This window comes from Colius striatus, chromosome 4, assembly GCF_028858725.1.
Source record: "Colius striatus isolate bColStr4 chromosome 4, bColStr4.1.hap1, whole genome shotgun sequence".
Lineage (NCBI taxonomy): Eukaryota > Metazoa > Chordata > Aves > Coliiformes > Coliidae > Colius > Colius striatus.
This window is the reverse complement of record NC_084762.1, coordinates 82,530,603-82,542,885: the sequence shown is the minus strand read 5'-3', so window position 1 is coordinate 82,542,885 and position 12,283 is coordinate 82,530,603. Positions and strand designations below refer to the sequence as shown.

Genomic DNA, 12,283 nt, shown 5'->3' with positions numbered 1-12,283 from the left:
CAGCAATATATTCCTATGAAGATAATGGCACATGTCTGTCTTTCCTGATGTTTGAAAATTGAAGCCTCAACATCTCATCTTGAGAAAATGGAGCTTTTGAGAACTTGAAACTTCTGTAAGGAAACAAGATATTACAAGGCAATTTTGGGTTTGGAGAATCTGTTGATACTGAGTTTTGGAGATTATTTTAATGGAAACAATTTCATTTTGTAGATAATTAATGTTGTTTTAGGCAACTGTAGTTATTAGTGCAACTTTGTATTTGGGGTGCTGTTGCGTCTCGGTGCAAGTACAGACTGCTATATGTGTATCCTAAGTAATTCTTCTCTATGCCACTGCACTTTGTGATAATGAAATTAAGGTGTTCATTATGCTTAGAAATATTTGGAATTGCTAAGAGGGTAGGGAGAATTCAGACATGACCCATTTACCAAGTGGTAGCAAGTCATTGCATGTTAGCCCATCTCTGGTAACTATTCATGTGCGTGGTCTTAGCCTGCAGCATACACAAATGAAATTCAAGTTGGTTTAGCCCTTAAGGTAAAGTCAGTCTGAAAATTTGGAAGGGATTACATCTTTGAACCCTTAATCAGATAATTTCCATTTAGCAACACTAGTTCTGCTCATAACACTGATATGGTGCAGGGGAGGGAAATGACATGTGTCGGTTACACCAAGGTTTTCACTTGGGCTGGACTGGGGAATAAAAACATTTGATTTGGTTCCAGCTGTCTCTTGATTCAGAATATCCTTTTAAAATGATTAATGGAGTCAGTGCACTACTTGAAATTTCAAAAATACTTTGTGATGGAAATGTTCTGTTCTGTGGTTTTCCCGAGTAGCTTGGGCAATGTTACCATTGTTTTTTTCTATCTCACATTCTTTTTATGTCCTCCTTTTCAAGAACTGAGTATTTTCAGTGATGAAATTTTCTCTGGTCTCTTGTCTCCAGTGATCAGCTGAGTTCTGTAAAATTGATATTTGTGTTTCATTTCTCATGTTAATCATAATTAACCAAATTGACTGAGCCCTATGCCAGTCCCTCGAATGGGGCTATTTTGGGTGCCCACAGCAACCTCTTTGAACATGCTGATGTTCTGTGCTGTAGCTACTTGTTTGGTTAGATTTTATTGTGGTGTTTTTTTTTTTTTTTCTTCTTTTTAAATTACCATCAGCTGCTGTACAAGAATGAATAGAAAGGAATAGTGCACTCACAGTTGTCTTACCCTAGGATTTACGAGTGGTAAAGCAACTGTGCATTTACAGGCAGAATGCATGGGGATTTTTTTCTGTTATTGAAAATTTTTCTGTTTCTATAAAACCTTTCAAAAATACCTTTGAAGGAGCCTACAGATCTCCAGCAGTCCATGGACTGGGGTAGAAAACCACTATATTACCATAACACTGTTTTCTAATCTTAAGTTTTCTTTAATCAAAGGTATTTGATAATATTTGTAAATTAAAACTGGATATGTATATCTATATAAGAGCAAAGTGAAATATTAATATCAAATCAAGCCACTTTGTTCTCTAGAAAAACTTCAAAAGGCAATGCCAGTGGGAGTGCAACATTCAGTCATGGAAACCTGCTAAGGGCAGGACTCAAATTTGCACCACCTACGTGACTGAGCTCATTGCCCACAGCAGACTGTCTTGAAACTGGGGGTTGTTATTGCGTCAGCTCCTCTACAAACCTATTTTTTAAGAACAATGCCCTAATCCTGCTGCACATGCACATTTCAGTCTCTTTGAAGCACAAGGCATGTTTCACTTAAGTGATGCTTCAGTTCTAAACTTTACCTTTGATCTCCATTTAGCAGGTTTAAAAAGGAAATCTAAGAGGGGATTCATCACACTGAACTTTAGCCATTCAACGTGAGGTGTTTTTAGGTAAGCTGGGTATTGAGATCTCTTGTTAGTCAATCCCTGTCTGGTCAGTGGTATCAGTAGCATTTAGGTTTGCCTGGTGGACATGATTATTATACTAGGTTCTTGGCTTCACTTTGTTTCAGCCCCGATGCAGGCAGCTGGTAGTGAATATTCTTATGAATATGTTAAGGCTATTTTATAGGAACAGGCGAAGCTGGGTGTGTGTCTACTGGAAAATGTGGATACATCTTTGTATTGGTGCTGGTAAATACATTCCTCTCAGCTACATTGTTGAAAAGGTTCTTAGTGAATTTTTATGAAGTCACCTATTTGGCATAGTGTCTGGAGAGCTTGGGAGTGTATAGCATGTCTACCTTTCATAGCCCACTCCATTTTGCAGAAAAACAGGTACAGTTTGAAATACTTCTCTAAAAACCAACCAACCAAAAAGGAGCAGTAAAGCAGAAGCAAAGGTTAACTTTTAATGCAACACTTAAACCCCTTCCTGGGACCATGAGCAGCTGATAGAAACAAACTCCTGAACTATGCAATGTCAAGATTTTGCATCCTCTCTCAGTGCACTGGAGACTCGTTATTCGTACTCAAGACAGGCATTCACCTTGGATTTCAGCACTGAAAACAATGAATTCTTGAAAAGGAGGACATAAAAAGAATGTCAGATTGAAAAAATAAGGGCAACGTTGCCCAAACTACTGAGGAAAACCACAGAAGACTTCCATCACAAAGCAGTCTGCTTTTTAAGAGATAACCCCCAAAGCTTTCACATCTCTTATGTCTTGGAAGTGCTTCTCCCCCACTGTCACGCTGATTTATCAGGTGTAATCGCTCCCCATGAGCAGAGCCAGCCCACAGGCCCCAGCCACGGCCGGAGGCACCGGCGGCGCAGACAGGTGGGCCGGGAGGAAAGCAGCGGGGAGTCCCCTCTCCGGCCCGTCTTCTGCCCCGCTCCCAGCAGCGCCTCGCAGGTTGCCCCGTCCTGCCGCTGCTGCAGCAGGGCCGCGGGGGTGGCCGGACTGGGACTGCGCGTGCGCGGCCGGCCGCCTCCCGCCGCGTTTCCGCCCGGACCCGTTTCTCCGCGTGCCGCAGCGGCCTCGCCGGCGCTTCCGGTGTTTCGCTTTCCTCTTTCCGGCCGGCGTGAGGGGCGAGATGGCGTCGCGCAAGGAAGGCGCTGGGGCTGCCGGCAGCGGCTTCGGCGCCTCGAAAGGCAAAGGCAAGGCAGCCGCCACGGGCGACTCGGCCGTCAAGCAAGTGCAGATCGACGGGCTGGTGAGCGGAGGGGCCAGGGCCGCCGCTGGCGGAAGGGCGGGCGCGGCGGCCGCGTGGGGCTGCCGGCGAGGGTGGCCTGGCCGGGCCGCGGGGCTGCGGGCCGGCGTCGGTCCTAGGCCGGCGTCCCTCCCGCGACCTGATCGCCGTGGTGGCCCGAGGGGCAGGGGCGGTCTCATCCTCCTCCCGAGCTTTCTCAGCGGTGGCCGGGCTGCCCCTGGGCTCATTCCTAGGGAGGGGAGCAGTTGCCTCCCCAGTGTAAGCAATGCCCGGGACGGGGCAGAAATTAAGTGCTTATAAGTATTTCTTTTCATTCTTCAGCCCCACAGCCCGGGCGCTTGGATTTTCTATTTCCACCTTTCGTACCTCAGACTGTTGAGGTATTATATCTTACAGGTGTAAGAGATGGTGAGCCTGGTGGGTTTTTCACTTAGCCGATATGGTTTTGTGCTTTCTCTGTTAGGGCCAGTAGCACCTGCTGTTTTCTTAATAAGAACTAAACCCTTGAGCTGAAAAGACTTAGTAGACAATAGAGCCATCCCAATAGAGACAGTCCTTGCAGATCTTAAGTGAAAGAGCATCTACTAAAGTTGGTTCTTTGTTTTGCTACTGCCTCTTTTTGTGTCAATTGATGCCTCACGCTGTTGGTAGCACAAATAATGACACAGAGTGGTGAAAAAAATAGAAGCATTGTTTGTTGCTTTTTTGTTATCTTTGTAAAGTGTCACCAGAACTCTGTACAGCTGAAATGTGAAGGGGAATCAGTATACTGGTAAGGAGAAGGAAGATCAAAGTTTTGAGGCAAACTTTGAGGCCCTCTTGACAGTTTATAGTGAGTCATTATCCTGAAGTTATACAGTATAGTAAATGTTTGGGAAAAGGAAAATGACTTATGTATAGTGACTCTTACAAATAAGAACGTTAGAGTATTTCTTCAGTATTCTGTTTAACTGTTTGTGCATCTGTGGCTTTGATGCATGAAGCATTTTAAAGGATTGATGAAAACTGACCAGTCGTGAAATGCAGCCCTAAAATTACAGCAACTGACCATAGACTGCTGCTGTTACAAACAGACTAGTGCCAGATGGGCAGTAGTGTGTGTGTGTGGCTTTTTATTAGCAAGTTAGAGGGGAGAACAGTGAAGGAGGAAATAGTAAGAACAGGATACAGGTTGTGACCTTTGTGTTTCTGTTGGTGTAAAAGCTGTTTTATCAATTTTTGGACTTAACAACTGTTAGATTTGGTGATTTTTTTTGTTTGGTGTTGGTTTTTTTTTTTTTTTTTTTTTTTGTTCTTGCTTTAATGAAATAAAGAGAACAGATGTTTCAAAACTGTTCTCCATCAGACAGGTAATCTGTTTTATGAACTACTGTTCATGCAAGTCAACTGCGAGTGGCCCTGATGGTCTGCTTCTGACAGTCTAGGAGATGCCTACAGTTGCTTTTTGCTTTATGCTTTTTCTTATTGTTGTGTATTCTTCTGGTACAGCACAGTGGTGCCTCTTGCATGGAGTCTGTATGGAGGAAAATAACTTACTGAAAGGAGTTGAAAGCTTTCACCATTCCACTTGCTTAAGATGTCTCCCAATGGATCTTACACAAAATGTTCTCAGGATGCTAACAGTGTGTTTCACAAAGTGCCACGACATCTGTGCTGTAGACAAGTGTTGGCATAAATTCGCTTGCTTTATAAAGAAAGTGGATCCTATGGCAAGTCCTTGGAGTGTCTTACTGAAATTCTGCTAAAATATTTCTAATATCTTACAAACTTAAATGTCTCATCTGTGCTCTCACAAAGTAATGAGATTTTGTCAGTCATCTTGATGATGACTATGGTAGTTATGTGCCAAAAGTAAGGATGCACTTTGGTGTGTGTCAGGAAAGTTAATGATCTAACACTGATATCTTGACAATGACATAAGTAATACTTACAAATGGGACTGCTTTGAAAGCAAAGACATTCAGTGTAGGTTGCTTTTGGGTCTGTGTGTGGGAAATAGAAGACGTGTCAGTCTGCTTAGGATGTGAGAATGTGAAAGTATTTTTAGAAAGCTTTTTATTTCAGAGAAACAGTAGAATAAAACAATATTAGTAATGAAAAGAAAAAGTTCTTAATCTCAGTATGTTACCTTAAAACATAGTATATAGTGATGCAGCAGTACCTATTTTTCTGGCCTCCTCTTAAAATTTGCTAGAAGTAGAGCATCCTGTAGTTACTTTAATATGTTTAATTCCTTATTATGTAATGGTGTAATTTGGACTTGTAGCAAGTGCAACTTTGTTTCAAGTAACATAATGGTAAGTTAAAAAACAAAACCATGGCAGGAGTAAAAGCTAACAAGGAAACCTTAACTAATAATGTAATTATTAGGTTTGTAAGGCATGATAAGAAAAAGTGGGTGATATTCTCTATCTAACTTGGGAATACAAGGAATGACTGCAAGATCAAAGAAAATTTACTCTATCTAGTTGCTTTTACAACACAGAAAAAGACAGTGAATGCATGTGGGTTCAGAGCCATTGATGTTGAGGTTTGTTAAATAAGGCATCTTTGAGGTGCTGGCTTTTTGAAACTGTCTTCTGAATTATTGAATTGAGTGGACATTGCTGTTTAGACTCTGCAGTGAATAGAAATATGAGATTTCTCTTCCTCCTTTTTGGTTTATTTAGTAATAAAGATTAGTACTGGCAACCTGTGCTTGTTCTACAAATCACTGTAGAACTACCTAGGGAGTAGGGATGTGTAGTCTATATAATAAGGACAGCTGTAGGGGATAACGTGAGTTTAGTGGCATGTTATGGAAAGTCCTAATGTATCACTGGTTTATGCCACCATGAAGTCCATGGCCTGATTCAGCTTGTATTGGTTCAGCAAACAAAGCGTTCTATGCATTTAAGGTTTTGCATAGAGCTTTTATTGTTATAGCAATGTGTCAATTACAAGCTTAATGAAAAAAACTTATAATGAAAGCAATTTCCGGTGTCGATGGTCTAGTCTTTCCAAGAAATGAGAGGTTGCTGGGTAAAAAACCCTCCAGAAACTCTCTCCAGATTTTAAATTCATCCTTTGCTGGATGTGTGAGGGAAACATACTGATGAAGGATGAGGAAAAGACTGAGGTACTTAATGCCTTCTTTGACTCAATCTTTAATAGTAAACCCAGTTGTTCTCAGGGTACCCACCCATCTGGACAGAAGGCAGAATGAAGGCCCCATAATCCAAGGGGAAATGATGTGTGACCTGCTAAATCACTTAGACACACACAGGTCCATGGAGCTGGATGGGATCCACCCGAAGGTGCTGAGGGAGCTAATGGAACTGCTTGCCAAGCTGCTTTCCATCATCTACCAGCAGTCCTGGCTCACTGGAGAGGTCCCAGAGGACTGGAGGATGACAAATGTGACCCCCATCTATAAGAAGGGTCAGAAGGAGGATCCTGGGAACTACAAGCCTGTCAACTTGACCTTGGTGCCAAGGAAGGTTATGGAACACATCATCCTGAGTGCCACTGTGAGGCACATACAGGACAACCAAGGGTTCAGGCCCAGTCAGCATGACTTTATAAAAGGCAGGTCCTGCTTGACCAACCTGATCTTTTAGGATAAGGGGACCCACTTAGTGGATGAGGGAAGGGCTGTAGATTTTTTCCTACCTCAACTTTAGTAAAGCCTTTCTGACAGCATCTGCCTGGAGAAACTGGCTGCCCATGACCTAGATGGGTCTATTCTGAGATCTGTGGAAAAGTGTCTGAATGGCCAGGCTCAGAGAGTGGTGATGAATGGAGTTAAATCCAGTTGGCGGCTGGTGAGCAGTGGCATTCTTCAGGGCTCAGTTTTCAGGCCTGTTCTGTTTAAAACATTTACCAGTGGTCTAGATGAAGTGATTGTCTGCACCCTCAGTAAATTGCAGATGACACCAAGTTGAGTGGGTGTGTAGATCTGCTTGAGGGCAGGAAGACTCTTCAGAGGGACCTGAACAGGTGGGTTGAGGCCAATTGTATGAGGTTCAACAAGGCCATTTTGGGTCTTGCAAGTCACTGCAACCCCGTGCAACACTACAGACTTGAGGCAGACTGGCTGGAAAGCTGCCTGGAAGAAAAGGAGCTGGGGGTTTTGGTTGATAGCTGACTGAATATGAGCCAGCAGTGTTCCCAGTTGGCCAAGGGGATCAATGTCATTCAGGCTTGTATCAGAAATACTGTGACCAGCAGGACCAAGGAAGTCATTGTCCCCCTGTACAGCTGGTGAGGCTGCACTTTGAGTGCTGTGTTCAGTTTTGAACCCTTCACTACAAAAAGGACACTGAGGTGCTGAAGAGTGTCCAGAGATGGACATTGAAGCTGGTCTTAAGCACAAGTCTGACAAGGAGCGTCTGAGGGAGCTGGGAGTGTTTAGCCTGGAGAACAGGAGGTGGAGAGACTTTCACTCTTACAACTACCTGAGAGGACATTGTACTGAGGTGGATGTTGGTCTCTTCTTCCAAGTGAAAAGTGACAGGACAAGACAAAATTACCTCAAGTTGTGCCATGGGAGGTTTCAATTGGATATTGAGAAAAATTTCTTCACTGAAAGGGCTGTCAAGCATTGAAACAAGATGCCCTGGAAAGTAGTGGAGTCACTATCACTGCAGATATCTAAAAAGACATATAGATGAAGTGCTTAGGAAGATGGCTTAGTGGTGGCATGGCAGAGCTAGGTTAATGGTCAGATGTGATGATCTTAGAGGTCTCTTCCAACATAAATTGTTCTATTTTATAAATTGTCCGTTGTTAGGTGTAGCAGGAAATGATGAAGTCCTAATTCTGAGTTTCCATCAAAGCTTGGAGACTTTCCTAGAATGCTTTTTAGTGAAACTTCTGACCTTACTGAAGTATCTAAAAATGCACTTGCCAAGTTCCTTGACATATTTCAACAGATCTCCCAGTTTTAGTAGTGATTTCAGGCAAAATAAGAAGTGACAGCAGAGATGAATTGGTGTATGTCTTGGAGACATAAGATCAGGCAAGATGAGCAACAGTTTTCTAAGATAAGCATGAAAGCTTGTGTAATACAGAAATTCAAACAGTATTCAAAACCAGAGTTATTCCATGGTAGTGGATTGTGGGTCATGTCTGACCACGGACATGTGGATAATGGATATATGGAAAAATTCTTCTGGGAAAATAACAGCTGTGGGCTAGGAGATGAGGATCTTTTAGCAAGGTGAGTGGACTGGCTGCTAGGCTAAATAAGTGGGTTTTATTAATCAAGTTTATCTTCAGAAAAGTCACAAGAAAGTATGATTGAATCAAAGATCACTTTAAGCTTAATCGTCTCTGATTTGGTGATGGGGTAGTGTGCCTAATGGTTTGTATTCTCATCTGTGCTGTGTGGAGGGGTTTTGAATTATTTTTTTTTTAACATAAAAAAACCCATGTGAGTGTGCCTTTTTAAAAACACCCAAACATTATTGAATTTCTTTTCAGTAGTTGCTCTACTCATAGTTGTGGCATTTAAATTGTTTATGCCTTGTTTTCCTATTGGCCGTTATTATTCTAAAAATGTATGATCAATAAGATTGTATCCACAGCTGTTATTGGGGAGCACCTAGGTAGCTTCTTGGCTAAGGAGCCTTTTGGGATGATATCATAGAATCTTTGAGTGGTAGGGGTTGGAAGGGGCCTTTAGAGATCATCTAGTCCATCCCTCCTGCAGGAGCAGGTTCACCTAGATCAGGTCACTGAGGAATGTGTCCAGGCAGGTTTTGAAAACCTCCAGAGAAGGAGACTCCACACCCTACCTGGGCAGCCTGTGCCAAGGCTCCCTCACCTGAAAAGGAAAGTAGTTTTCCCTTGTGTTTAAATGGAACATTTTGTGTTTCAGCTTCTTTCCATCACCCCTTGTCCCGTCCCTTGAGACAACAGAGAACCCTCCTGACACCCACCATTTAGATATTCGTAAATTGTAATGAGATTCCCCCTTCAGTCTCCACTTCTCCAGACTAAACAGCCCCAATTCCTACAGCCTCTCCTCATAAGGAAGTTGTTCCAATCTGATCGTCTTGGTGGCCCTGCACTGGACTCTCTCTCCAGAAGTTCTCTGTCCCTCTAGAGCTGGGGAGCCCAGAACTGGACACAATACTCCAGATGAGACATCACCAGGGCAGAGTAGAGGGGAAGCAGAAGCTCCCTTGACCTACTGACCGCACTCTTCTTGATGCATCCCAGGATGCATCGTGTTTAATATGATATGTTTAATGATAGGTGAAATAAGGTATCATGTTTGCAGAAAATAAGTTTTGGAGAATCATCTTGCAAATGTTTAAGCACTGTTTTAGATGACAGCTTGGAAATACTCTTGGAAATACAGTAATCAATTTCAGTAGAGTTTGAGTAATTGCTAATACCAGTAAAGATTGTATGGAACCGGCTACAAACACTTGACATTTCTTAAGTTGGGAAGATCTGTGCTTTGCCTAGCTTTTCTTGTGGTTCCTTCCCTTCTCCTTTACCCTTTTTGAAGACTTTGTAAAAATGCCCAGACTGTGTGTTCTGCCTCCTGTTCTCTGTACAGTTCCTTGGTATTTCAGAGCTGTAGAATAGAATTTTAGGATACAACATCCTTCTGGCTGTAATGTGTTGTGTGTGTCCACCAAAGGACTTCAAATAGAAATTTAAGTTGAAATTTAATCTCTTTGAGTTTAAGTAATCTCTTTGAGTTTCCTTGGCCTGTTTCCCTTAAAATTTAGATCAGATTATGCTGATGCTGAGAGTTAGTGTGTGAATTGCATTCTACCCTGATGTGTTCATGGATACCCTGAACCATGGAGAAGACAAAAGTGTTTTGTATTAGTTGGGTAGTATGCATATACTTTCTATTAATCTTCAGGTACACTGAGCTGCATGAATCTAACCCAGAGGGGAACTTCTGACATACAATCTGTGCTTATATTTAGGAGAGAAAGCACTGATGTGTAGTAGCAAGTTGAAAGGGCAAGAAATTCCTTTAAATTCAGGCTTAATGAAGACTTCTTAACCTGAAATGAGTAAAGCACCCACATTGTGGTGAAAATTTCAGTGTGTTTTGTCAATGGATAGCAAGTATACTTGCTAACTGAGCACAAACAGTAAATGATTTATAGGACTGCACTGGTGCACTCAGCATCTACTAAGTGTCATGGTAAGTATACTCTAGTGAGGCATTTGGAACTAGAACATCTGGTATCACTTCATACCATGAAACTAGTGTGCTGACAAAAGGAGTTAATCTAAATGTGGAGGTGGCTTAAATGTGTTGAGCAGTGTTATGCTTCAAGATTTGAAGGGAAAAATATTATTTCAAAACAACTTTTTTTTCTGCAGTGCGAGGAGAAATAATGTGTTGCCCTCTACACTGCTGTCGTTAACAGTTACATTTCTCATTACTTTTCATTCCTGTTACGTGCATATCAAACAAGTCTCTTGCCTTGTAATTATATATTTGTAGCTGTTGAAAACAGTAAATTGTGCTCTTACAATACCCTTTGGGCTTTGTTAATACCAAGGAGAAGAGTATTTATACTCTTTTGAGTAACGTGCTACACTTTAGCAATTGAAATGTTACATCAGAAACCAACAAGATAATAAGCATTATCTTTGTGTCTTATTTAGATGTTAATTTTGACTTTGGTATCTATAAATGGGAAGGTGAGAATTGCTGGCTTTGTTGCTGAGACAGGGCAGTATGTCCTGGTACACACCAAAACATCAATTTTCAATTTATTGTAACAAAATTAGGCTTTTCAGCTGACATGCAGCATGGTGTAATGGAGAGAAGTGTACAGGGTACAGGAGACAGGAGCAGAAAAACAGCAGGTTCAGATTTAGAAAGCCCTTTGTGGTATGTATAAAATGAACATTTTTTATGCTTTATTATGTCTTAGTACTTTTTCTTCCACCTTTTAAATAAGTCTTAGAGACCTTATGAGAGGCCTTATAAGAAGAGGAACAAGTATTTTGTGTTTTTCTTGTCTTTGAAAAAGAGAATGTATTTTCAACTTACTATTGCTATAGTGTTTTTTTTTTAATTATCTGTCTTTGCTAGAGATGTTTTTTTATTATGAATACTTTGTGTGTTATTTTTCCATAGTTACACACATGCTCAGAATACCTTCTCTGTGATGACACAGTTTTTAACTTGCTGTTCTTTTAATCTTCAGGTGATGTTTAGATTGCAGAGATATGACCGCAGTGCCTAGCTTTTCGATTTATGTTACCACGTAACATAATGGTATCCTCTTAATGGAAAGTAAATACACTGTTAATGTAATGAATTGGAACATTTCAGACTCATATAGTAAGTATTTGTTAGTGTTTTGTAAGATTATTCAGTAATCAAAAATTGGGTGCAAAACAAAGACAAAATTATTTAACTTTGATAATGTGTTTTATAACAGACATACCTAAGGTTATTTAGGAATAAGCCTGGGAATAGTCTAGAATGACTTGTATGTGGATCCTTGTTTCAGATAATAATTTTATTTATTTAATTTGGATTAATTTAATTTTTAAAGTTAATAGAAATGCTTGTCTACCCCCTAGAGTCTGAAGATGCCCCTGAAGTTTGCTGTATGCATGCAATAGGCTAAGTATCTTTTAGAAATATATGATCTTTTATGAAAAATGAGGGTTAGAGTGTAGGTTTGAGCATATAAGGCTTGTCAGTCTCTGCCTTTGTTCTACTTAAACATTGTAGCTTGCTTTGCAGGCCATTTGCTAGGTATCCTTCCCATTCCACGGAGCCCAATGTCAATGCAATATGCAGTATACAGACCTAATCATGTTAAGTGAGTGTTGCACTCATTTGGTGTTCAGAGTCTCATGTGGATGTGTGAGTCTCTTCATGTAAATATTTGTGTTTTCTTAATGTGCATCTTAGGAAAACAGACAATCTCATTGTCGAAATTCTTTGTTAAGATAGAGCTGAGTTTTGAGCACTTAGGTCTTGTGGTGGTTTAGCCCTGGCTGGGTGCCAAATGGCCACCAAGTTGTTCTATCATTCCCCCTCCTAAACTGGACAGTGGAGAGAGAAATATAATGAGAGGTTTCTGTGTCGAGATAAGGACAGGGAGATCACTCAACAATTACTGCAAGGAAGTGAGAAATTAAAAAAACT

General features: G+C 41.2%; 1 protein-coding gene across 1 annotated transcript in view; it reads left to right on the top strand.

Annotated features, from left to right (window-relative positions):
• Positions 1-3,009: 3,009 nt before the first annotated feature.
• The window catches only part of EIF3H (eukaryotic translation initiation factor 3 subunit H), an 87,844-nt gene continuing 78,570 nt past the window's right edge, over positions 3,010-12,283 (top strand). The window contains exon 1 of the mRNA XM_061995322.1: positions 3,010-3,156. Coding sequence (XP_061851306.1) covers positions 3,037-3,156 — 120 coding nt within the window. The 5' untranslated portion in view covers positions 3,010-3,036. The remainder of the gene's footprint in view (positions 3,157-12,283) is intronic.